General features: G+C 34.6%; 2 protein-coding genes, 2 long non-coding RNA genes and 1 pseudogene across 13 annotated transcripts; 1 reads left to right on the top strand and 4 right to left on the bottom strand.

The window, feature by feature from the left end:
* Positions 1-885: 885 nt before the first annotated feature.
* On the bottom strand, positions 886-15,991 carry LOC116130086 (anthranilate phosphoribosyltransferase, chloroplastic-like). 8 transcript variants are annotated; one of them, XM_031415876.1, is made up of 12 exons: positions 8,915-8,934; positions 8,503-8,566; positions 8,260-8,404; positions 7,814-8,145; positions 7,620-7,703; positions 7,452-7,505; positions 6,859-7,047; positions 6,404-6,494; positions 5,777-6,006; positions 5,557-5,691; positions 1,240-1,338; positions 886-1,128 (listed from the first exon to the last, which is right to left on the bottom strand). In XM_031415876.1, exons 4-12 carry the CDS (start codon positions 7,955-7,957, stop codon positions 1,057-1,059), a joined length of 1,098 nt encoding a protein of 365 aa, XP_031271736.1. In that variant the 5' UTR covers positions 7,958-8,145; positions 8,260-8,404; positions 8,503-8,566; positions 8,915-8,934; the 3' UTR covers positions 886-1,056. The 8 variants fall into 8 exon arrangements, with proteins under 8 accessions (XP_031271736.1, XP_031271727.1, XP_031271720.1 ...); XM_031415867.1 differs by having other exon boundaries at positions 7,814-8,140; XM_031415860.1 differs by having other exon boundaries at positions 7,814-8,191; positions 8,270-8,404.
* LOC116130137 lies at positions 1,827-5,368 on the top strand. Of its 3 annotated transcripts, none has more exons than XR_004128010.1 (4): positions 1,827-1,947; positions 2,019-2,080; positions 3,927-4,136; positions 4,960-5,368. It is a non-coding gene; the product is annotated as an uncharacterized LOC116130137 (long non-coding RNA). The 3 variants fall into 3 exon arrangements; XR_004128011.1 differs by having other exon boundaries at positions 3,916-4,136; XR_004128009.1 differs by having other exon boundaries at positions 3,912-4,136.
* Positions 8,979-10,895, bottom strand: LOC116129719 (anthranilate phosphoribosyltransferase, chloroplastic-like). The gene is made up of 6 exons (XM_031415436.1): positions 10,874-10,895; positions 10,600-10,751; positions 10,407-10,490; positions 9,652-9,840; positions 9,118-9,208; positions 8,979-8,990 (listed from the first exon to the last, which is right to left on the bottom strand). The coding sequence occupies exons 1-6, from the start codon at positions 10,893-10,895 to the stop codon at positions 8,986-8,988; spliced, it is 543 nt and encodes a 180-aa protein (XP_031271296.1). The 3' UTR covers positions 8,979-8,985.
* LOC116129709 lies at positions 10,938-21,056 on the bottom strand (annotated as a pseudogene).
* Positions 21,057-21,066: 10 nt separating this feature from the next.
* On the bottom strand, positions 21,067-22,340 carry LOC116129344. Its single transcript, XR_004127900.1, has 3 exons — positions 22,293-22,340; positions 21,620-21,829; positions 21,067-21,524 (listed from the first exon to the last, which is right to left on the bottom strand). It is a non-coding gene; the product is annotated as an uncharacterized LOC116129344 (long non-coding RNA).
* Between the last annotated feature and the right edge of the window lie 2,244 nt (positions 22,341-24,584).

Raw genomic sequence — 24,584 nt, 5'->3', positions numbered from 1 at the left:
TTGTATTCAAAATTTACCTACAATGTTTAACTAATCAATAATGTTATGTTTACTCACGAACTTATTAACTATCTTATTAATCTTTGTAAATATAAAGCATAGTACGGATGCTATATATATAATACATATACCATATACCATATATGATTTTAACAAAGGTGAGTAAAGTGGATAGTAAGTTCGTGAGTAAGCAAAGCATTACTCTTAACTAATAATCGACTTCATAAACGTTATATCAACAGGTGAAGTGTGCAACGTTGTTTCTATTTTGTACTCTTCCATCCATGACATATATTTTATACATCCCAATAACCTATTGAAAGAATTTTATTATCCTTAATGATTCACTGTGGAATTTAGAGCATTCCAAAAACTTAAGGATCAATAACATGAACACAAATTGTTTGATGAAACATTGTTACGTTACTTTGTTAAGTCACAAGCTCTGGATTTAAATCATTTTCTTTCCTTTGGGTGGTTGATCCATAATTAAATGATATATTTTAATTAATAATAGTTGTTAATAAAATGTATATATTACCCTTTAACTAAAGGATAACTCTTTTCAGGTTAATTTTGTATTTGGAAATTAATGCTTTGAATATTATAATATAAATTGATTTTAAATGAAAAAAAAATAAAACGAAAAAGCATTTTATTTGACTTCCTTTAGAGAAAAGGTAAGATTTGCAGCAAGAACTCAATTATAGCAAAACAACAAATGATTGGTAAAGTTTTGATCCATTAATTGCCCAAAAATTGGCCTAATGTCCAATAAACTCTTTGATAGGAACTCTGGGGGAAAATTAATTCCGAAAAAAAAAAAAAAAACATCTAGCATGCAATTCATCATTACTATTGTTAATGTTGAAACAATGAAGCATATCAGGTCGAGACACTGGCCATTTTCTTTGTATCATTTGAGTTCCAAGTAATTGACGAATAGCAAATACATTGACGAATTAGCCACAAATACATGAATAACACCATATTGTATAACACCAATTATTTGACAACAACTAACTTGATTCATGAGAACCTACCTCCGGTCCCAAGTCAAAGAACTACACCTAAAGCTTCTAACACATCAACACTTCCACATGCAAGAGAGCTAGAACGACTTCCATGCTGTTCAGCAAATAATCGAACAATTATAGTTTGTAACATAAATTAGGTCTCTGAATATCATATTAGGAGATTATTGTAAGGCATTTGCATAAGGATGAAAATGACTCCAACCTTAGCATCTTTTGCACCACAAGCCGAGACAAGTATTGAAGCACCAGTGGAAATGTTCACAGTGTTTGCACCATAACCACCCGTTCCAACAATGTCAACCTGTAATAGTCACATTCAGAAATATGGTAGGGATTATTTTATAGTTATAGTGAATATATTTAACTAGTTTTATAGAGGAATTCCATAAAAGTTTTAATAGGGGCAAAATGGTCATTTCACACAAAATCACGAGTTCAAGTGAAAAGTGAGTATGATAAATATAATGTATTAAGTGTGCTAGCTATGAGAATAAAGTGATAGAAAGATTATGGAAAATACACGTGGTGTGATGCCGAGATAAATACGTGTCTGTAAAGTAATAGAAAGAAATTAAAGAATAAGGGTAAAATTGTCTTTTCACTCACAACTAGATGAAAGAGTGGGGAGTGAAAATGATCAAGAACATGTTTTAAACCCATTGAAAATGAGGGTATATCGATAAATGCACGTATGACATAATTGGAATTATTATAAAAGTGCAAAGGCAAAATAGGAATATATATATATTTTATTAGTTATAAGGCTTCAATTGACAAACCCTAGCCATTCTCACCCTTGAGCACGCCACCTCTCATCCATTTTCTCTCAAGCTTCTTCATCAAATTTTAAAGAGAAATCATAGGGTTTAGCTTAAATTTTTGTTGATTTTCAATCCTAAAGCATCCAAAGGTAAGATTCTAGTACAAAAGTGTGTATTTAAGCTTTAAAGTTTTGACTTCTTATGTTTTTACATGATTTAGGTCCAAGAGGAAAAGAATTTTAGCAAAGGAAGCTTGAATCATTAGTGTTGTACAAATTCAAGGTAAGTAAACCCATTCTAAGCTTTAATTTGAGTAGTATATGTGTAAGTTGATTCTTGAGTGTTTGTGTATAATGTATAATAAGAAGTATTGGCTATTTAGATGCTTGTTTGATGTAATGTGTAGAAGTTCAGCCAAGATGAGTAGTTATGTAGATGTGATATTTTAGTTGAACTTTGGATGAAATTTTGAAGTGTTGGTGTTGGAATTTGGAAGTGTTGAATCCGACCAGAATTGAAGTTAAGTTTGGTGAGTTTTTGCTCCAATTTTGGTGGATTTGGAAAGATGTGGAAGTGTGGCCAACCAAGTATTTGCATGTGCATGTGAATTGTTTGATGAAAATTCAAAGAGAAAAGCATGTATGAGTTTGTTAAGTCTTGTTGAAGAAGTTGTTTGAGAAATGAAAGAATTGGAGTTGAAAGGTTATGTTAGGCTTAACCAAGTGTAAGTTTTAATATTCAAGAGTGCATTTTGTTATGACAAAATTTAGAATAACACTTAATTATGTTAGTTCAATGAAATGAATGACCTTTAGTGCACTGTTCAAGTTGCTTGAACTTTTAGCATTAGTTTGAATGACATATTGTATTTAATAATTGAATTATGAGTTTTGAAACTTATGACTTTAAAAAAATGATGACAAGAATTGCGTATTAAATTGTTGCAATAGTGTAGTATTAATGATAGTAAAAGATGTGTGATTATATTATAATATTACAATATGCCACCATAAATTGTCAAGCTTGTATGCTTGAAATTAGAAAGATCATTCAAAAAATAGCTTGGCCAAATGAGTATATTGTTGTTCCTTGTTTTGAGATTAGTTATAAACAATATGTAATAAGTGATTTTATTGTATAAAGAATAAAAACGTTTTTCCAAGTATAAAAATCAAAGAAACATCAAAGAAATAGAAGTTTAGTTTATGTATTAAATACATGACCATTTTAGAAATTAATTTGTATGAGTATAATTTTCATGCCTTATTATACATTATAAGCCATAGAATTTGCTAGAAGATCTTGAAAATATTTTGTATTGGCCAAAAGTTTAGTTAAGAATGTTAAAAAAAAAAAAAAAAAAATTAAAATTTAGCCAAAGCATACATGTTGTGCCATATGTTAGATTGAATTTACAATGATTAATATGATAATATAGATTAATGTATAGAATGTAGCTAAAAGAAAAGAAGATTGAAGGGCATGTATAACAATTGAAGTTGATGGTCATGTAAGAGAATGCAAATTTATGGTATTAAGATTTGTATTTAGAAAGTTGTACAAGACATGTTTGTTACATTAAAAAAATATTAGAGAGTTGTTTAATGACATGGTTATGTGACATATAAATTTGAGAAAATCTAGTAACATAATTGGATAAGTTAGTAGACTTAATACCTAAGTTGTAGCATAGCTTTTTATCGAAGAAATTACATTGCCCAAAATGTAGAATTCACTCCCTAGTTGAATTGTGCCATTTTAATATCTCACTAATATAATTATAGAATAGTAGAATTTGTGAGAGATAATGTACTTGTGTATGTGTACATTTTACATAGCATGATAGAATTAAAGAATTATGTAAAAAATATAGAATTGCGTACGTACACACGATGCATAGAATTCAGAAATAAAGAATAAAATAGAAAATGTTTAAGTTAAGTGCATTATTAGAATAGAACTTTGGGCTTTCCAGAAAAGTATAGAAATAAAAGTCATAGAATATATGTCAAAGTCAGACACGTATTTTGGGATCATGCATAAACAGCATATAAATGCATGACATAGCATAGCATATATTTCAAAAAATTTAAAATTATTGGCAAATGTCTAGCTAGTTATTTTGCAGATTTATAGAGCATATTTTCAGAGGGCTGTTGCGATGGGGAGCTGCATTAGCTAGTGGCGACAGAGATGCAGAAGTTTTCCACATGTACACCGCTATCAATGAGCAGCCTCATAATAGAAAACAGAATTAGCTAATGCAGCCTCATAGTCTGCTAGAAGTGCATGTGGATGAGGACTATACCTAGAAAGAATTTCAGAATACGCTCACACGGTCAGGGTTCTAAATCCATGCCTCAGCCTAGTCCGATCGGCAAATCAGAACAAAATATAGAAAGAATTTCGGAAAAAGAAAGAAAAATAGAAAACAGAAAGAATTTCAAAAAGAAAGAAAAATAGAAAACAGAAAGAATTTCAGAAAGAAAGAGAAATAATTTCATAAAGAATTAGAAAGTAATTTTCAGAAAAAATACAAACATGATCATTTGCATATGCATAAGACATTTTATATGCATTGCATCTCTTGCATTTATGCATAGATTAAACAATTTATTTTATTATTGTATGTCTGACTAGCCAAGAAAAGAAAATAGAAGCCTATGAGAATAGAGAAGAAAAGAAAATAGAAGCCCATGAGAATAGAGAAGAAAAGAAAATAGTAGCCCATGAGAATAGAAAAGAAAAGAAAATAGAACCCATGAGAATAGAGAAGAAAAGAAAATAGTACGACAATAGAAAAGAAATTAGAGATATACAAGAAAAGAACAGAAATTAGATACATGCTAGAAAAGAACAGAAATTAGAAACATGACAAATAACAAGGAAACTTAGCGATTTGTTGAGTAGAGAAAGAGACAGAAAGTTATAATCTAGCAGAGAAGAGAAATAAAATGATAAAGAATAGCACAACACTAGGAGGATTTAGATGAGAAAAATAGAAGACTACTAAGTAGTACGCCTGAGAATAAAAAGAGAAAGCAAGCAGAAATTTAAAAGCAGTACAACAGAAACGGGGACAACTGAGTAAGAGTATAGTTAGATTTGGTTTACTTACTGAGCATTTATAGCTCACCCCGTTGCTTTCCTTATTTTTGTAGGTATTAGATTGTAGTGGTCGGGAGACGTCAAGCTGGCGAAAGGATTGCGCACACTGTCTTAGTGAAGAATTTTAATGTGGATTGATAGATGTGAGAAATAGTCTTTGTGTAATAGTATGTTATAACTGGAATAAGGATAAAAAATTTAGACAAACCCCCTTTTTAAGCTAGCAATTCTCTGGATTCTCTCAATAAGATATTTGGTGAAAACTTGCCTAGTGAGACATTACACAACCACACCATCCAACCCTCCAACCCTTCCACCTTCCTGGCATACTTCCCCTTCATTGGTGGACTTAAGTAATAGAAGGTCTATCACAATGACCCTACTATTTATCCAACTTTCAATCCAATATAGGACTAAACAACATCTCCCAATGAGATTACTTACAAAGAAGTTCCTTGTCAACTAACCATTAAGCCACTCAGGTGGCATGGGGCTACTTTTCCCTTGCTAATCACTTATTCCTTCGCTTAATCAGAACAATTATCTTGTGTTAATCTGCCAGATCTTCTTACATGTTTTGCATCAATCAAGTCCACACAGGAAAATACTGAGGCAAAATCAACTAAGATCTAGATTGTAAGAGTACTAACCTTGGAAATCTGTATCCACAAATCCAATGTCTTAAGAGCTTTTCCTGATAATAGTGTTTCGCATGCCAAGGATACTCTTTCAGCTAAGCTGTTCACGTGGCTGCTTACCAACAGTGCAACTGCAGCATTTAGGATCTGCCCAATTGTTATCTGATTAATATTTAGTCCTTAAAATGAGCTAACTCACAGTGCATACCAGGGTACTGGAAAATAATATTACCTTCATTATATACCATGGATCAGTCTGGAGGCCATAACTGGAGTTGACCCAATGGTACATATGTCCATAACTAATTTTGGACAGAACAAGAAACATGGAGCATTCAGTTGGGCTTGAAAGCAAGCAGAGAAAACTAACAAATGCATCTTCAACTGACAGTACATCCCTTAAGACCTTCGCATTATAAACTAGCAAGCTAGCAAGAGTGCACCAAGGAATTCCGAACTTCACTATCAAATAAAGGTACTCATTTCACTATAAAATTCAAGTATTCAAACAATAAAAGAAACTATTTAAAAGGAGAAAAAAGATGAGCTGTAGCACAATCTCCATCTAGTATTAACTCAATTAAAAAACAAATGTACCAATTCAAATGGTTAGATTATAGGAAAAAAGGAATTATAGATCAGTGATAAGATCTTATAGGGATCAAATGAGAATCTCTCAATCTTTTCTGGGGTGACATCAAGCACCAGACCAGGTCCTAGATTCGGATCATTGTGCATGATCAAAGTAGATTCATGAGAATAAAATAGGAACAAATAAAAAGATCTAGACGGTTGAAGGGAGCTAACATCTCTATTTGCTAAGTAAACATATATGTTTATTGCCGAGAAAGATTCTTACCAAGAGGACTCATCTCATCTAAGCACTCTGAGTCAACAACTAATGCTCTTTTCATGCCAAACCGTTGCAACACGTTGGCAATTTTGAGTACCTAACAAGACAACCAAAAAGAGACTTCCAAACATGGCAAGTTACTCACCAGTCAAAAACAACCAGAGCTTTCTTTACCAAATCAAACAGCTCATGATATTATTAAAAAGCCATTACACAATACAAGATCCATTGACATCATAATTGCAGTGGAATAAATGAAAAGAGAACATACATGTATGAATAATCTTGCAGCTAAATTTATTGATTAATCTGAAAAGCCATTCATCAGCCAAGACATTGAAATTTTAACAAAGAAGTAAATGATCAAGAAATGTTTTGGTTAATTATGTTAAATTAAGAGAATTCTTCATATGAGATATGATATTTATGTTATGGCTACAGCGCACTGTAAAGGCACTTACCAAGTCTTCAGTGTATACACCAACCACAGCAAAAGGCATCCATGCAGGATTCAACATAGGGCCCAAGATATTGAATACAGTTTTTACTTTCAGCGTTTTCTTCACTGGCCTAACAATATTCATTACTGGATCATACTTTGGAGACATCATGAAACCAATCCTTGCCTTATTTACACACCTTCTTACATCCTGTTTTCAAGAAATAAAAAAGAGAAAAGTTTGAGCCAACATCATATATTATAGATAAAGTTCTGTTCTAAATTTATGTTCAAAGGTTGAGTAGACCAAAAACTCAGTGGTCTTATTTTCAACCTAATCTGTGGTTTATGAAGTCTGCTTTGAAATTACCAAAAAGAGAAAAGGCAAGATTTTCTGCAAGAACTCAATTATAGCAAAACAACTAATGCTTGGTAACGTTTTGATCCATAAATTGCCCAAAAATTGGCCTAATGTCCAATAAACTCTTTGACAGGGAGTGAGGGGGGCATTTAATTCAAAAAAAAAAAAAAAAAGAACAATGCAATCTATCATGCAATTCATCATTACTATTGTTAATGTTGAAACAATGAAGCATATCAAGTTGAGACACTGACCATTTTCTTTGTATCATTTGAGTTCCAAGTAATTGTTATGGGAAGAAGTACTGTCTACAATAGCAAATACTTGGTAACACATTGACGAATTAGCCACATATACATGAATAACACCATACTATAACACCAATTATTTGACAACAAATAACTTGATTCATGAGAACCTACCTCCGGTCCCAAGTCAAGAACTACACCTAAAGCTTCTAACACATCAGCACTTCCACATGCAAGAGAGCTAGAACGACTTCCATGCTGTTCAGCAAATAATCGAACAGTTATAGTTTGTAGCATGAATTAGGTCTCTAAATATCATATTAGGAAATTATTGTAAGGCATTGCATAAGGATGAAAATGACTCCAACCTTAGCAACTTTTGCACCACAAGCCGAGACAAGTATTGAAGCACCAGTGGAAATGTTCACAGTGTTTGCACCATAACCACCTGTTCCAACAATGTCAACCACACCATCCAACCCTTCCACCTTCCTAGCATACTTCCCCTTCATTGGTGGACTTTAGTAATAGAAGGTCTATCACAATGACCCTACTATTTCTCCAACTTTCAATCCAATATAGGACTAAACAACAATACCTCTTAGTGAGATTACTTAAAAAGAAGGTCCTTGTCAGCTAACCGTTGAGCGACTTAGGTCGCATGGGGCTACTTTTCCTTTTCTAATCCCTCATTCCTTCACTTAATCAGAACAATTATCTTGCGTTAATCTGCCAGATCTTCTTACCTGTTCTGCTTCAATCAAGTCCACACAGGAAAATACTAAGGCAAAATCAACTAAGATCTAGACTGTACCGGTACTAACGTTGGAAATCTGTATCCACAAATCCAGTGTCTTAAGAGCTTTTCCTGATAATAGTGTTTCGCATGCCAAGGATACTCCTTCAGCTAAGTTGTTCACATGGCTCCTCACCAACAGTGCAGCTGCAGCATTTAGGATCTGCCCAATTGTTATCCAATTAATAGTTAGTCCTTAAAATGAGCTAACTCACAGTGCATACCAGGGTACTGGAGAATAATATTACTTTCATTATATACCATGGATCAGTCTAGACTCCATAACTGGAGCTGATCCAGTGGTACATATGTACCATAACTAATTCTGGACACAACAAGAAATAGGGAGCATTCAGTTGGGCTTGAAAGCAAGCACAGAAAACTAACAAATGCATGTGCAACTGATAGTACATCCCTTAAGACCTTCGCATTATAAACTAGCAAGCTAGCAAGAGTGCACCGAGGAATTCCAAACTTCACCATCAAATACAGATACTCATTTCACTATAAAATTCAAGTATTCAAACAATAAAAGAAACTATTTCAAAGCAGAAAAAAGATGAGCTCTAGCGCAATCTCCATCTAGTATTAACTCAATTGCAAAACAAATGTACCAATTCAAATGGTTAAATTATAGGAAAAAATGAATTATAGATCACTGATAAGATCTTACAGGGATCAAATGAGAATCTCTCAATCTTTTTTGGGGTGACATCTAGCACTAGACTTGGTCCTTTATTCGGATCATTCTGCATGATCAAAGTAGATTCATGAGAATAAAATAGGAACAAATAAAAAGATCTGGAGAATTTAAGGGAGCCAACATCTATATTTGCTAAATAAACATATAAGTTTATTGCCGAGAAAGTATCTTACCAAGGGGACTCATCTCATCTAAGCCCTCTAAGTGAACAACTAAAGCTCTTTTCATGCCAAACCGTTGAAACACGTTGGCAATTTTGAGTACCTAACAAGAAAACCATAAAGAGACTTCCAAACATGGCAAGTTACTCACCAGTCAAATACAGCCAGAGCTCTCTTTACCAAATTAAACAACTCATGATATTATTATAAAGCCATTACACAATGCAAGATCCATTGACATCATAATTGCAGTGGAATAAATGAAAAGAGAACATCGTTGGATACATATATGAATAATCTTGCAACTAAATTTATTTATTAATCTAAAAAGCACAAAGAACCTCTCAAAATAACTCAAGAAAATTAGATGCCTTACATCTCTAGAGTGAGTTACCACTATAACCTTTCATCGGCCAAGACATTGAAATTTTAACAAAGAAGTAAATGATCAAGAAATGTTTTGGTTAATGATGTTGAACTAAGAGAAATCTTCATATAGGATATGATATTTATGTTATGGCTACAACGCATTGTAAAGGCACTTACCAAGTCTTCAGTGTATACACCAACCACAGCAAAAGGCACCTGTGTAGGATTCAACATAGGGCCCAAAATATTCAATAAAGTTTTTACTCTCAGCGTTTTCCTCCCTGGCCTAACAATATTCAATACTGGATGATACTTTGGAGACATCATGAAACCAATCCCTGCCTCATTTACACACCTTGTTACATCCTGTTTTCAAGAAATAAATAAGAGAAAAATGTCTGAGCCAATAGCATATATTATAGATAAAGTTCTGTTCTAAATTCGTGTTCAAAGGTTGAGTAGACCAACAACTCAGTGGTCTGATTTTCAACGTAATCTATGGTTTATGAAGTCTGCTGTGAAAATACCAAAGTGAGAAAAGGCTAGATTTGCTACAAGAACACAATTATAGCAAAACAACTAATGCTTGGTAAGGTTTTGATCCATAAATTCCCAAAAATTGGTCTAATGTCCAATAAACTCTTTGACAGGGAGTGAGGGGGCCATTTAATTAAAAAAATAATAAACGATGCAATCTATCATGCAATTCATAATTACTATTGTTAATGTTAAAACCATGAAGCATATCAAGTTGAGACACTGACCATTTTCTTTGTATCATTTGAGTTCCAAGTAATTGTTATGGGAAGAAGTACTGTTTACAATAGCAAATACTTGGTAACCCATAGATGAATTAGCCACAAATACATGAATAACACGATACTATAACATCAATTATTTGACAACAAATAACTTGATTCATGAGCACCTACCTCCAGTCCAAAGTCAAGAACTACACCTAAAGCTTCTAACACATCAACACTTCCAAATGCACAAGAGCTAGAATGACTTCCATGCTGTTCAGCAAATAATCGAACAGTTATAGTTTGTAGCATAAATTAGGTCCCTAAACATCATATTAGGAAAATATTGTAAGGCATTTCATAAGGATGAAATTACTCCAACCTTAGCAACTTTTGCACCACAAGCCGCAGCAAGTATTGAAGCACCAGTAGAAATGTTCACTGTGTTTTCACCATCACCACCCGTTCCAACAATGTCAACCACACCATCCAACCCTTCCACCTTCCTAGCATACTTCCCCTTCAATTGGTAGACTTTAGTAATATGAGGTCTATCACAATGACCCTACTATTTATCCATTTTTCAATCCAATATAGGACTAAACAACAACATCTCCCAATGAGATTACTTACAAAAAAGTTCCTTGTCAACTAACCATTGAGTGACTCAGGTCGCATGGGGCTATTTTTCCTTTTCTAATCACTTATTCCTTCGCTTAATCAGAACAATTATCTTGTGTTAATCTGCCAGATCTTCTTACATGTTCTGCTTCAATCAAGTCCACACAGGAAAATACTGAAGCAAAATCAACTAAGATCTAGATTGTACGAGTACTAACCTTGGAAATCTGTATCCACAAATCTAGTGTCTTGAGAGCTTTTGCTAATAATAGTGTTTTGCATGCCAAGGATACTCTTTCAGCTATGCTGTTCACGTGGCTGCTCAGCAACAGTGCAGCTGCAGCATTTAGGATCTGCCCAATTGTTATCTGATTAATATTTAGTCCTTAAAATGAGCTAACTCACAGTGCATACCAGGGTACTGGAAAATAATATTACCCTCATTATATACCATGGATCAGTCTGGAGGCCATAACTGGAGTTGACCCAATGGTACATATGTCCATAACTAATTCTGGACACAACAAGAAATATGGAGCATTCAGTTGGGCTTGAAAGCAAGCAGAGAAAACTAACAAATGCATCTGCAATTGGCCCTCTCTTCACTGACAGAACATCTCTTAAGACCTTCGCATTATAAACTAGCAAGCTAGCAAGAGTGCACCGAGGAATCCCAAACTTCAATATCAAATACAGATATTCATTTCATTGTAAAATTCAGGTATCCAAACAATAAAAGAAACTATTTCAAAGCAGAAAAAAGGTGAGCTCTAGCACAATCTCCATCTAGTATTCACTCTATTGCAAAACAAAGACTTTCTTTTGAGCTGCCTTTGCGGCCACTGGTTTTTTACCCACCGGAAGTCCCTCAACAAGAACAGGCGCCTTATCCACATTAACATAAACTTGTTTCTGTGATTCAAAGGAACAAAAAAAACCAGTTGTTAGCAAAGAAGAGCAGAAAGAATGAAGTGAAAGATTGAACATTTGGGTTAAAAAAGACCAACCTTGTTATTCTCACAGTTGGTGCATTGGCAAGTAATTGAGGGCAAAAACTCCTGGTGATGGGCCGAGTAATCTGAGGTTGAGGCTTGCCATCGATTCCTCAAACAGTTACGCGATTGCCAATACACCTAGTGCATGGTGGTTACTCCCATCAGCCGCCGCCCTGACTTTCTTTTGTTGCTTAACCGCTCCTCCTCCTACGACTGCCTCACCTATAATCATCAAAAGAGACGACTTTTATACAAATTTTAAAGAATGCAAGAAAAAAGAGTTAAATAAGTCAGATGAGAAGAAACAAATTAAGAGAGAACAAAAAGAAAACCAATTGTTTAAGATTTCTCACAAATAGAACAGAACAATCTGAAAAATATGAATAACCATTTCTTGTCCTTCTTATCAAATTTTCCCATCAACCAAACAAATGGTCAAGGAATTAATATCAAGACAGAAGAAAAAAAAAAGGGTCACCAAGAATCAAGAGATTCAACATAAGTCCACATTTTTTAGTTCAATAAATTCAAATTAAACATAAAAAGGGCTCAAAATCAAAAGGGTCATAAAAATTAGAAAAACCAAACACAAAAAAGAACTAAAAAAAAAAAAAAGAAAACAGAAGAAGAAGAGAGAAATCATCAAGAAAATTAAAGATGTTTATCATCGATATACGAAATATACCTCTGGCTTGTTGTGGAACAATGGGTCTTGAAGCCATGTCTTATTTTCTTCTTCTTCTGAGAATGTTACTGTCTATTAGTGAGAAAGAGGCGAAGAGAGAATGCGAGAAATGGGTCTCTTTTGGAAGCTATAATAAGATACAACGGTCGAATTCCTTTTGATTTTAGACCGTCAATCTTTCTTTATGATCCAATGGTGAACGATGCGCTGAGCAGTGTGGCAAAAAGTTATTGTTTGTGTTGAATTATGAAAATTTTCTAGGAGAATCTGACAAAATAAACACACGGATCATCAATGCAGAGTAGTCAATGTTCTAATCCTCTTCCCTCTAAAAAGAAACTTGCAAGAACCAAGTAATTATATGTCCCCTTTACCCAAAGAGAAGTGAATACATGGGCTCTCACCAAAAGGCTCAATCTTCTTTCTCGGGATATTACAAAATAGAAAAGGCTTATGGCAGCCCAAATAGGTTAGTCCATGTAATGGGCCTATTTTTTCATTTTATCAATGTTTGAAAACCCGGCCTGGCCCGGCCAATTTAATTAGTTCAACCAGGACCTGAAAGCTTCAACGGGCAGGGTTTATATTTTTCCTATTCATCCAAAACCCTAGGATTTGGAAGGATGATCGAAGAACAATTGATGGTCGGGATTTTGGGGCTTTTGAAGAGAAAGCGTTGGTGAATGCAATGGTGGTAACTAGGGATGAGACGCGAGCCGATTAGCTCGCGAGCTACTCAAGCTCGGCTAGTCGTAAGCTCGAGTTTGACTCGAAACTAGTCGAGTCAAGCTCGAGTAGCTCGTGAACTATAACGAGCCAAGTTCGATCCGAGCTGAGCTCGGCTCGTCGAGCTTGCGAGCTTAAACGAGCTTTGGGGGACAATTTGTAAGATTTCAAAAGTTTTATTTTAAAGTTATTAAAATTACAGACAACACCCATGACCCATTAAATGCCAACAACTGGTCACCATCCATTATAGAATGGGTCATCCAACAGAATGGCCCATTCTATAAGAAGAACCATCCAACATAATGGCCCATTCTATAAGAAAAAGCGCTTTATGGGCCGACCCATTCTACAAGCTGGTCTACACCACGAGTCAGCCTGCTCCATGAGTTGGGCTACTCTACAAGTTGGACCATTCTATGATCAATGCCACCTTAAGAATTAGGCCAACCTACATTTTAGGTCACTCTATGAGTTGGGCCTTTTTTATAGGATAAGTTACCTTAGGTTCCAACTCATCAGTCTAGAATCATCCCATAATAGGACTATAGGTCCTATATATATCCTAGTTCATCCAAGACTCCTAGTCTTACATGAACTAGTAATCCCACTCCTACATGGATTAACACTATGAGTTTTTTGTTTACTCAAACTCTTATTGTAAGAAGACCTAGTTTTACAAATGTCAGCTCTCTCATTATTCATTCAATCACAACCCCTCTCTAGCTTACTAAGTTCTTGCTCTCAAAAACCACTGCCTTTCCTGGCACTGCATATCAACAAGGATAATATATGAGACATAATAATTATTAATATCTAAAAAGATTTGCATATTGATAACGTCTACAATCAAATTAATTTTGTATGGTTAACTGAATTTTCATGATAATGAATTAAAAAAAAATAGCATTTCTACACAAAAAAGAAAAAGAAAAGAGCTGGATAGGTAAAAAATGAGAAACAACGATAGGAAAAAACAGAAAAAATAGAAACATTCTCATCATTAAAATCAGACATTGAGGGGAGACAGGAATTTTACAAGTGAATAATCCAATTTATTTTCCCCAAAATAACTACTAACTATGATCCAGAAGCAGTACATAAAAACAAAACAAAATGAATTTCATGGATGACAATTCTCTACATGAACCTCATCAATTAGCTAAACTTCCAGATCTGAGGTGAGAACCTAAGGTAAAGCCTTACACCATCAGCAATAATCTTTAAAATGCTTCAGTCCAGTAAGCAAATACACATCAATTTGAATCCCCTTAAAGAAGTAAAACTGGCATACTTCTGGTGAAAAAACAATTTCAATAAAACATTTAATGCTTTGTCAATCTTTATTACAATTTATTTATTGATTATTCAAAAAAGCTTAGACTTCCATACAAATCCTTCACTATTATATANTGGAGGAAGGGTAAATTCTGTTAGTAGAAGAAATGAATAAAAGGAGCAGCAGAAAGGGAAATAGGCATCGATAAAGAAGAGAGGAAAAGGGGAGGTAGCTGGCCCTCGAAGTCCAGCATATCAGTTTCTATTATGTTCTAGCTTGGTTTCTCTTATTTTCAGTGTAGTTAATTAAACCCAGTAGTTCTTATTTGAGAGATGGTCTAGAGTGGTGTAAACAGAATTATCAATGAAATACTTCTCTTATGTTATTCTGGAACTCTAGAGATTGCTATAAATTGCTGTTTGTTTCGGTTATGAGCTATTGTATGTGTGAGTGATTGAGAAATCTTGGTAGGTTCGCAACAAATTACTTACAAAAAAGTTCGTTGTCAACTAACCATTGAGCGATTCAGGTCGCATGGGGCTATTTTTCCTTTTCTAATCACTTATTCCTTCACTTAATCAGAACAATTATCTTGTGTTAATCTGCCAGATCTTCTTACATGTTCTACTTCAATCAAGTCCACACAGGAAAATACTTAGGCAAAATCAACTAAGATCTAGATTGTACAAGTACTAACCTTGGAAATCTGTACCCACAAATCCAGTGTCTTAAGAGCTTTTGCTGATAACAGTGTTTTGCATGCCAAGGATACTTCTTCAGCTAAGTTGTTCACGTGGCTGCTCACCAACAGTGCAGCTGCAGCATTTAGGATCTGCCCAATTGTTATCTGATTAATAGTTAGTCCTTAAAATGAGCTAACTCACAGTGCATACCAGGGTACTGGAGAATAATATTACTTTCATTATATACCATGGATCAGTCTAGATGCCATAACTGGAGTTGATCCAGTGGTGCATATGTACCATAACTAATTCTAGACACAATAAGAAATAGGGAGCATTCAGTTGGGCTTGAAAGCAAGAAAAGAAAACTAACAAATGCATCTGCAATTGACAGTACATCCCTTAAGACCTTCGCATTATAAACTAGCAAGCTAGCAAGAGTGCACCGAGGAATTCTGAACTTCACCATCAAATACAGATACTCATTTCACTATAAAATTCAAGTATTCAAACAATAAAAGAAACTATTTCAAAGCAGAAAAAAGATGAGCTCTAACACAATCTCCATCTAGTATTCACTCAATTGCAAAACAAATGTACCAATTCAAATGGTTAAATTATAGGAAAAAATGAATTATAGATCACTGATAAGATCTTACAGGGATCAAATGAGAATCTCTCAATCTTTTCTGGGGTGACATCAAGCACTAGACCAGGTCCTGGATTCGGATCATTGTGCATGATCAAAGTAGATTCATGAGAATAAAATAGGAACAAATAAAAAGATCTGGACAGTTTAAGGGAGCCAACATCTATATTTGCTAAATAAACATATAAGTTTATTGCCGAGAAAGAATCTTACCAAGGGGACTCATCTCTTCTAAGCCCTCTTAAGTGAACAACTAATGCTCTTTTCATGCCAAACCATTGAAACGCGTTGGCAATTTTGTGTACCTAACAAGAAAACCATAAAGAGACTTCCAAACATGGCCTCAAATACAGCCAGAGCTCTCTTTACCAAATTAAACAACTCATGATATTATTATAAAGCCATTAATTACACAATGCAAGATCCATTGACATCATAATCGCAGTGGAATAAATGAAAAGAGAACATCGTTGGATACATATATGAATAATCTTGCAACTAAATTTATTTATTAATCTAGAAAGCACAGAGAACCTCTCAAAATAACTCAAGAAAATTAGATGACTTACAACTCTAGAGTGAGTTACCACTATAACCTTTCATCGGCCAAGACATTGAAATTTTAACAAAAAAGTAAATGATCAAGAAATGTTTTGGTTAATGATGTTGAACTAAGAGAAATCTTCATATAGGATATGATATTTATATTATGGCTACAGCGCATTGTAAAGGCACTTACCAAGTCTTCAGTGTATACACCAACCACAACAACAGGCACCTGTGCAGAATTCAACATAGGGCCCAAAATATTCAATACAGTTTTTACTTTCAGCGTTTTCCTCACTGGCCTAACAATATTCACTACTGGATGGAGACATCATGAAACCAATCCCTGCCTCATTTACATACCTTGTTACATCCTGTTTTCAAGAAATAAATAAGAGAAAAAAGTCTGAGCCAATAGCATATATTATAGATAAAGTTCTGTTCTAAATTCGTGTTCAAAGGTTAAGTAGACCAACAACTCAGTGGTCTGATTTTCAACCTAATCTATGGTTTATGAAGTCTGCTGTGAAAATACCAAAGTGAGATAAGGCCAGATTTGCTACAAGAACACAATTATAGCAAAACAACTAATGCTTGGTAAGGTTTTGATCCATAAATTCCCAAAAATTGCTCTAATGTCCAATAAACTCTTTGACAGGGAGTGAGGGGGCCATTTAATTCAAAAAAAATAAACGATGCAATTCATCATTACTATTGTTAATGTTAAAACCATGAAGCATATCAAGTTGAGACACTGACCATTTTCTTTGTATCATTTGAGTTCCAAGTAATTGTTATGGGAAGAAGTACTGTTTACAATAGCAAATACTTGGTAACCCATAGACGAATTAGCCACAAATACATGAATAACACCATACTATAACATCAATTATTTGACAACAAATAACTTGATTCATGAGCTCCTACCTCTGGTCCCAAGTCAAGAACTACACCTAAAGCTTCTAACACATCAGCACTTCCAAATGCACAAGAGCTAGAACGACTTCCATGCTGTTCAGCAAATAATCGAACAGTTATAGTTTGTAGCATAAATTAGGTCCCTAAACATCATATTAGGAAAATATTGTAAGGCATTTCATAAGGATGAAAATTACTCCAACCTTAGCAACTTTTGCACCACAAGCCACAACAAGTATTGAAGCACCAGTAGGAATGTTCACTGTGTTTGCACCATCAGCACCCGTTCCAACAATGTCAACCACACCATCCAACCCGTCCACCTTCCTAGCATACTTCCCCTTCAATTGGTAGACTTTAGTAATATGAGGTCTATCACAATGACCCTACTATTTATCCATTTTTCAATCCAATATAGGACTAAACAACAACATCTCCCAATGAGATTACTTACAAAAAAGTTCCTTGTCAACTAACCATTGAGTGACTCAGGTCGCATGGGGCTATTTTTCCTTTTCTAATCACTTATTCCTTCGCTTAATCAGAACAATTATCTTGTGTTAATCTGCCAGATCTTCTTACATGTTCTGCTTCAATCAAGTCCACACAGGAAAATACTAAGGCAAAATCAACTAAGATCTAGATTGTACAAGTACTAACCTTGGAAATCTGTATCCACAAATCCAGTGTCTTAAGAGCTTTTGCTGATAATAGTGTTTCGCATGCCAAGGATACTCCTTCAGCACCATCTCCAACCTATTGCACCAAATTGGTGTAAATTTTGGTGCAAAACACTATTCCATCTCCGACCCACAACATCAAATATTATACCAAAAAGAATATTCTTTAAAATATTCTTTAGAATATTCTTTTTTTTCTTTTATTGTAATAATTAACAATTAATCTATTTCACTCGTTAATTTTGTATATATTAATTAAATATTGGGAATGATATTTTTATTAAATAATAATTATTTTAAAAATTATACTAATTTAATAAAATTAAGCATTTATTTATTCAAATAAACATTACATTTTTGTATATATTAACAAAATTTTATTCAAGGATTTGAATTCTATAACCGATCTAAGCCTATGTGAGTTTTTTTCAAAATGAGCAATCAAGAATTATGCAAAAAAGAGCTCAACAACAAGATTAAGGATCTCAAAATAACTCTAGTTCTTTTCAATATTTTGATGATCTTACTGAATCCGGAACTAATCTACCGGAATACTAAATTGTTATTTTAGTTTATGTTGTATTTTCTTTTAATTTTAGTGTTTTTAAATTAGTGTTAATTTTTATTTTGAGTTATTGTAGTTTAATATTTGCATTGTATAAAGTTTTTTTTTTATTTTTTCATCATTTTTTGAATTATATCATTAATAATCAAATTTGGTGTGATTTTTGATGTAAAAATTAATACTCAAATTAACCTAACAAAATTAAAAAAAAAAACAAAAAAAAGCAAAATTAAAAAAAAGAAAAAAAAATTATTGGCGCTACAGTGCCACGCCATTTAGAATTTGGCGCAGCACTGTAGCGCCACACCAAATTGGCGTGACGCTTTGGCGTGGGTTGGAGATGCCCTAAGCTATTCACGTGGCTGCTCACCAACAGTGCAGTTGCAGCATTTTGTTATCTGATTAATATTTAGTCCTTAAAATGAGCTAACTCACAGTGCATACCAGGGTATTGGAAAATAATATTACCTTCATTATATACCATGGATCAATCTGGAGGCCATAACTGGAGCTGACCCAATGGTACATATGTCCATAACTAATTCTGGACACAACAAGAAACAGGGAGCATTCAGTTGTGCTTGAAAGCAAGCAGAGAAAACTAACAAATGCATCTGCAATTGGCCCTCTCTTCCCTGACAGTACATCTCTTAAGACCTTTGCATTATAAACTAGCAAGCTAGCAAGAGTGCACCAAGGAATCCCGAACTTCAATATCAAATACAGATACTCATTTCACTGTAAAATTCAAGTATCCAAATAATAAAAGAAACTATTTCAAAGCATAAAAAAGATGAGCTCTAGCACAATCTCCATCTAGTATTCACTCAATTGCAAAACAAATGTAACAATTTAAATGGTTAAATTATAGGAAAAAATGAATTATAGATCACTGATAAGATCTTACAGGGATTAAATGAGAATCTCTCAATCTTTTCTGGGGTGACATCAAGCACAAGACCAGGTCCTAGATTCGGATCATTGTGCATGATCAAAGTAGATTCATGAGAATAAAATAGGAACAAATAAAAAGATCTAGATAGTTTAAGGGAGCTAACATCTATATTTGCTAAATAAACATACAAATTTATTGCCGAGAAAGAATCTTACCAAGGGGACTCAACTCATCTAAGCCCTCTGAGGGAACGACTAATGCTCTTTTCATGCCAAACCGTTGCAACACGTTCGCAATTCCGAACTTCACTATCAAATACAGATACCCATTTCACTATAAATACAAGTATTCAAACAGTAAAAGAAATTATTTCAAAGCAGAAAAAAGATGAGCTCTAGCACAATCTCCATCTATTATTCACTCAATTGCAAAACAAAGACTTTCTTTTGAGCTGCCTTTGCGGCCACTGGTTTTTTACCCACCGGAAGTCCCTCAACAAGAACAGGCGCCTTATCCACATTAACATAAACTTGTTTCTGTAATTCAAAGGAACAAAAGAAACCAGTTGTTAGCAAAGAAGAGCAGAAAGAATCAAGTGAAAGATTGAACATTTGGGTTAAAAAAGACTAACCTTGTTATTCTCACAGCTGGTGCATTGGCGAGTAATTGAGGGCAAAAACTCCTAGTGATGGGGCGAGTAATCTGAGGCTGAGGCTTGCCATCGATTCCTCAAACAGTTACGCGATTGCCAATATCACCTAGTGCATGGTGGTTACTCCATCAGCCGCCGCCCCGGCTTTCTTTTATTGCTTAACCGCTCCTCCTCCTACGACTGCCTCACCTATAATCATCAAAAGAGACAACTTTTATACAAATTTTAAAGAATGCAAGAAAAAGAGTTAAATAAGTTAGATGAGAAGAAACAAATTAAGAGAGAACAAAGAGAAAAGCAATTGTTTAAGATTTCTCACAAATAGAACAGAACAATCTGAAAAATATGAATAACCATTTCTTGTCCTTCTTATCAAATTTTCCCGTCAACCAAACAAATGGTCAAGGAATTAATATCAAGACAGAAGAAAAAAAAAAAAAAATTGGCTTTTGATATGATGAGAGAAAAAATTCATATCTCTATATAAATTTCGGCTTATCATATGATTGTTGTAATTCTTNTCCTTGTCAACTAACCATTGAGCAACTCAGGTCGCATGGGGCTACTTTTCCTTTTCTAATCACTTATTCCTTCGCTTAATCAGAACAATTATCTTGTGTTAATCTGCCAGATCTTCTTACATGTTCTGCTTCAATCAAGTCCACACAGGAAAATACTGAAGCAAAATCAACTAAGATCTAGATTGTACGAGTACTAACCTTGGAAATCTGTATCCACAAATCTAGTGTCTTGAGAGCTTTTGCTAATAATAGTGTTTTGCATGCCAAGGATACTCTTTCAGCTATGCTGTTCACGTGGCTGCTCAGCAACAGTGCAGCTGCAGCATTTAGGATCTGCCCAATTGTTATCTGATTAATATTTAGTCCTTAAAATGAGCTAACTCACAGTGCATACCAGGGTACTGGAAAATAATATTACCTTCATTATATACCATGGATCAGTCTGGAGGCCATAACTGGAGTTGACCCAATGGTACATATGTCCATAACTAATTCTGGACACAACAAGAAATATGGAGCATTCAGTTGGGCTTGAAAGCAAGCAGAGAAAACTAACAAATGCATCTGCAATTGGCCCTCTCTTCACTGACAGAACATCTCTTAAGACCTTCGCATTATAAACTAGCAAGCTAGCAAGAGTGCACCGAGGAATCCCAAACTTCAATATCAAATACAGATATTCATTTCATTGTAAAATTCAGGTATCCAAACAATAAAAGAAACTATTTCAAAGCAGAAAAAAGGTGAGCTCTAGCACAATCTCCATCTAGTATTCACTCTATTGCAAAACAAAGACTTTCTTTTGAGCTGCCTTTGCGGCCACTGGTTTTTTACCCACCGGAAGTCCCTCAACAAGAACAGGCGCCTTATCCACATTAACATAAACTTGTTTCTGTGATTCAAAGGAACAAAAAAAACCAGTTGTTAGCAAAGAAGAGCAGAAAGAATGAAGTGAAAGATTGAACATTTGGGTTAAAAAAGACCAACCTTGTTATTCTCACAGTTGGTGCATTGGCAAGTAATTGAGGGCAAAAACTCCTGGTGATGGGCCGAGTAATCTGAGGTTGAGGCTTGCCATCGATTCCTCAAACAGTTACGCGATTGCCAATACACCTAGTGCATGGTGGTTACTCCCATCAGCCGCCGCCCTGACTTTCTTTTGTTGCTTAACCGCTCCTCCTCCTACGACTGCCTCACCTATAATCATCAAAAGAGACGACTTTTATACAAATTTTAAAGAATGCAAGAAAAAAGAGTTAAATAAGTCAGATGAGAAGAAACAAATTAAGAGAGAACAAAAAGAAAACCAATTGTTTAAGATTTCTCACAAATAGAACAGAACAATCTGAAAAATATGAATAACCATTTCTTGTCCTTCTTATCAAATTTTCCCATCAACCAAACAAATGGTCAAGGAATTAATATCAAGACAGAAGAAAAAAAAAAGGGTCACCAAGAATCAAGAGATTCAACATAAGTCCACATTTTTTAGTTCAATAAATTCAAATTAAACATAAAAAGGGCTCAAAATCAAAAGGGTCATAAAAATTAGAAAAACCAAACACAAAAAAGAACTAAAAAAAAAAAAAAGAAAACAGAAGAAGAAGAGAGAAATCATCAAGAAAATTAAAGATGTTTATCATCGATATACGAAATATACCTCTGGCTTGTTGTGGAACAATGGGTCTTGAAGCCATGTCTTATTTTCTTCTTCTTCTGAAAATGTTACTGTCTATTAATGAGAAAGAGGTGAAGGGAGAATGCGAGAAATGGGTCTCTTTTGGAAGCTATAATAAGATACAACGGTCGAATTCCTTTTGATTTTAGACCGTCAATCTTTCTTTATGATCCAACGGTGAAAGATGCGCTGAGCAGTGCGGCAAAAAGTTACTGTTTATGTTGAATTATGAAAATTTTCCAAGAGAATCTAACAAAATAAACACACGGATCATCAATGCAGAGTAGTCAATGTTCTAATCCTCTTCCCTCTAAAAAGAAACTTGCAAGAACCAAGTAATTATATGTATCCTTACCCAAAGATAAGTTAATTCATGGGCATAAGTTAATTCATGGGCTATCACCAAAAGGCTAAAGGCTCAATCCTCTTTCTCGGGATATTTGTACATTTTATAAAATGGAAAAGGCTTATGGCAACCCAAATAGGTTAGTCCTTGTAATGGGCCTATTTTGTTCATTTTATCAATGTTTTAAAACCCAGCCCGGCCCGATCAATTTAATCGGTTCAACTAAGACCCGGAAGCTTCAACGGGTCGGGTTTATATTTTTCCTATTCACCCAAAACCCTAGGATTTGGGAGGATGATCGGCGAACAATTGATGACCAGGATTTTGGGACTTTTGAAGAGAAAGTGTCGTGGATGCAATAGTGGTGATGAAGTTAATTTCCAGTGAGTAAATAGACTGAAAATCGAACAAAACTGGCAGCGGTAACAACTGGCTTTTGCCGCGATTGGCAAGACTAACAGGGTTGGGGTGATGTGGGTTTTGGTCGAGAGGAAGAGAGGAGTAATTTCTGGGTGATGGAGAGGGTTGTCGACGCTGGCGTCGATGAGATCTGACCTAGAATGCCGACGCCGACGTCGGTGAGATCTAGCCGAAATCGAACCTATTTCGACCAGATCTTGGATATATTTTACAGGGAATGGGCTTAAGGGACGATTGGGATTGCATTTGGGGTTGCATCAAGCTATAATAAGATACAACGGTCGAATTCCTTTTGATTTTAGATTGTTAAGTCTTTCTTTATGACATTTTATTACTATTTATTGACCAAACTACGATACTTTTATCTTATCAAAATTAACAAGAATGGATCTATTCTATTAATAGAACTTTTTATCAATTTTCCATTATAAACAACATATCCAAACATGCTTAAACTCCAAACTAGCCAATCAATCACTCCACACTTATCTCATGTGACCTGCTGCAATTTCTTAGACCAATTTTGTCTCCCACGCGCCTGTAAGATCTCAACAGAAGCATCTATAAATATTTTGTCAACACTAACTGAGACTCAAGACTAAAAACAAACAAAAACAATAGTTCTTGGATCAATTCATATAATTGTCTCAAAAATTTCATACACACATAAGAAATATAATAATTAAGAATCAACCCAGCACCAAGATAATTCAAACATCAACTCCATTTTCATTATCGAACCTCAAACATCCATCAAACCACAAACCAATAATCTAAAGACCTGGATGATTTTATGCACAACATTCGTAAACAAAGAATTGATCTCTAGTATTCGCATTACGACTCACATGGAAATCGTAGAATCAAACTCCATAGGCTCACTTTTCAAGCCACTCTCCACTAATGTAGACTTATCACACTACCTCGGATCAATAGGTCTTTATAAAGATTGTAACGTTAGGCCAAGGTATGGGGTCATGAAAGAATGGAAATGATTTACACAAAAATTACGAGACTTAACCTTTACAAACACACTTCCCTTTGCACCCAACTTTTCCCATACTTTATCGAGCTTTTTATTCCAAAATAGCATAAACCCTAGCATATTTTCACACTCCTGCAATGTTTCTCAATGTTCACTTCTTCCTAACTTTCCTTTCCTTCTTTTTTTTAATCAATTTTTTTTCTTTTTCCATTTTTTTCTCTTTTTTTTTTTTCTACTAGGAAAATAACTTGTAAGGAAGAAAGCAACATACAACCCCACCTTAATATTCTAAACAACGCACAACCCCCAACTAGGGGTGAGCGGTTCCGGGTACCCTGCACTTTTCCGGAGAACCGGAACCGGAACCGCACAGTACAGGTTCTTCAATTCAAGGAATCGGAACCTAAAATGCAGGTTTCGGTTCCTTTCCAGGGTACCCTATAAAAAATCAATTACCCCCCTATTAGTTTAAAAAATAACAAAAACACTTTATAAGTTTACAAATACACCCCTAACAAATTTT

This window comes from Pistacia vera, unplaced genomic scaffold (genome assembly GCF_008641045.1).
Source record: "Pistacia vera cultivar Batoury unplaced genomic scaffold, PisVer_v2 Contig106, whole genome shotgun sequence".
NCBI lineage: Eukaryota > Viridiplantae > Streptophyta > Magnoliopsida > Sapindales > Anacardiaceae > Pistacia > Pistacia vera.
This window is presented reverse-complemented; position numbering and strand designations above follow the sequence as displayed.

Bases quoted from the DNA above. Each gene is read 5' to 3' on its own strand.
- LOC116130086 (XM_031415845.1), bottom strand. From the start codon at position 7,957: ATGAAGGGGAAGTATGCTAGGAAGGTGGAAGGGTTGGATGGTGTGGTT. The intron at 7,704-7,813 runs GTTGGAGTCATT...TTTGCTGAACAG, and splicing joins GTGGTGCAAAAGTTGCTAAG to CATGGAAGTCGTTCTAGCTC. The intron at 5,692-5,776 runs GTAATATTATTT...ACAATTGGGCAG, and splicing joins ATCCATGGTATATAATGAAG to ATCCTAAATGCTGCAGTTGC.
- LOC116129719 (XM_031415436.1), bottom strand. From the start codon at position 10,895: ATGCGACCTGAGTCACTCAATG. The intron at 10,491-10,599 runs GTTGGAGTAATT...TTTGCTGAACAG, and splicing joins GTGGTGCAAAAGTTGCTAAG to CATGGAAGTCATTCTAGCTC. The intron at 9,209-9,651 runs GTAAGTGCCTTT...TTTTCTTGTTAG, and splicing joins GTGTATACACTGAAGACTTG to GTACTCAAAATTGCCAACGT.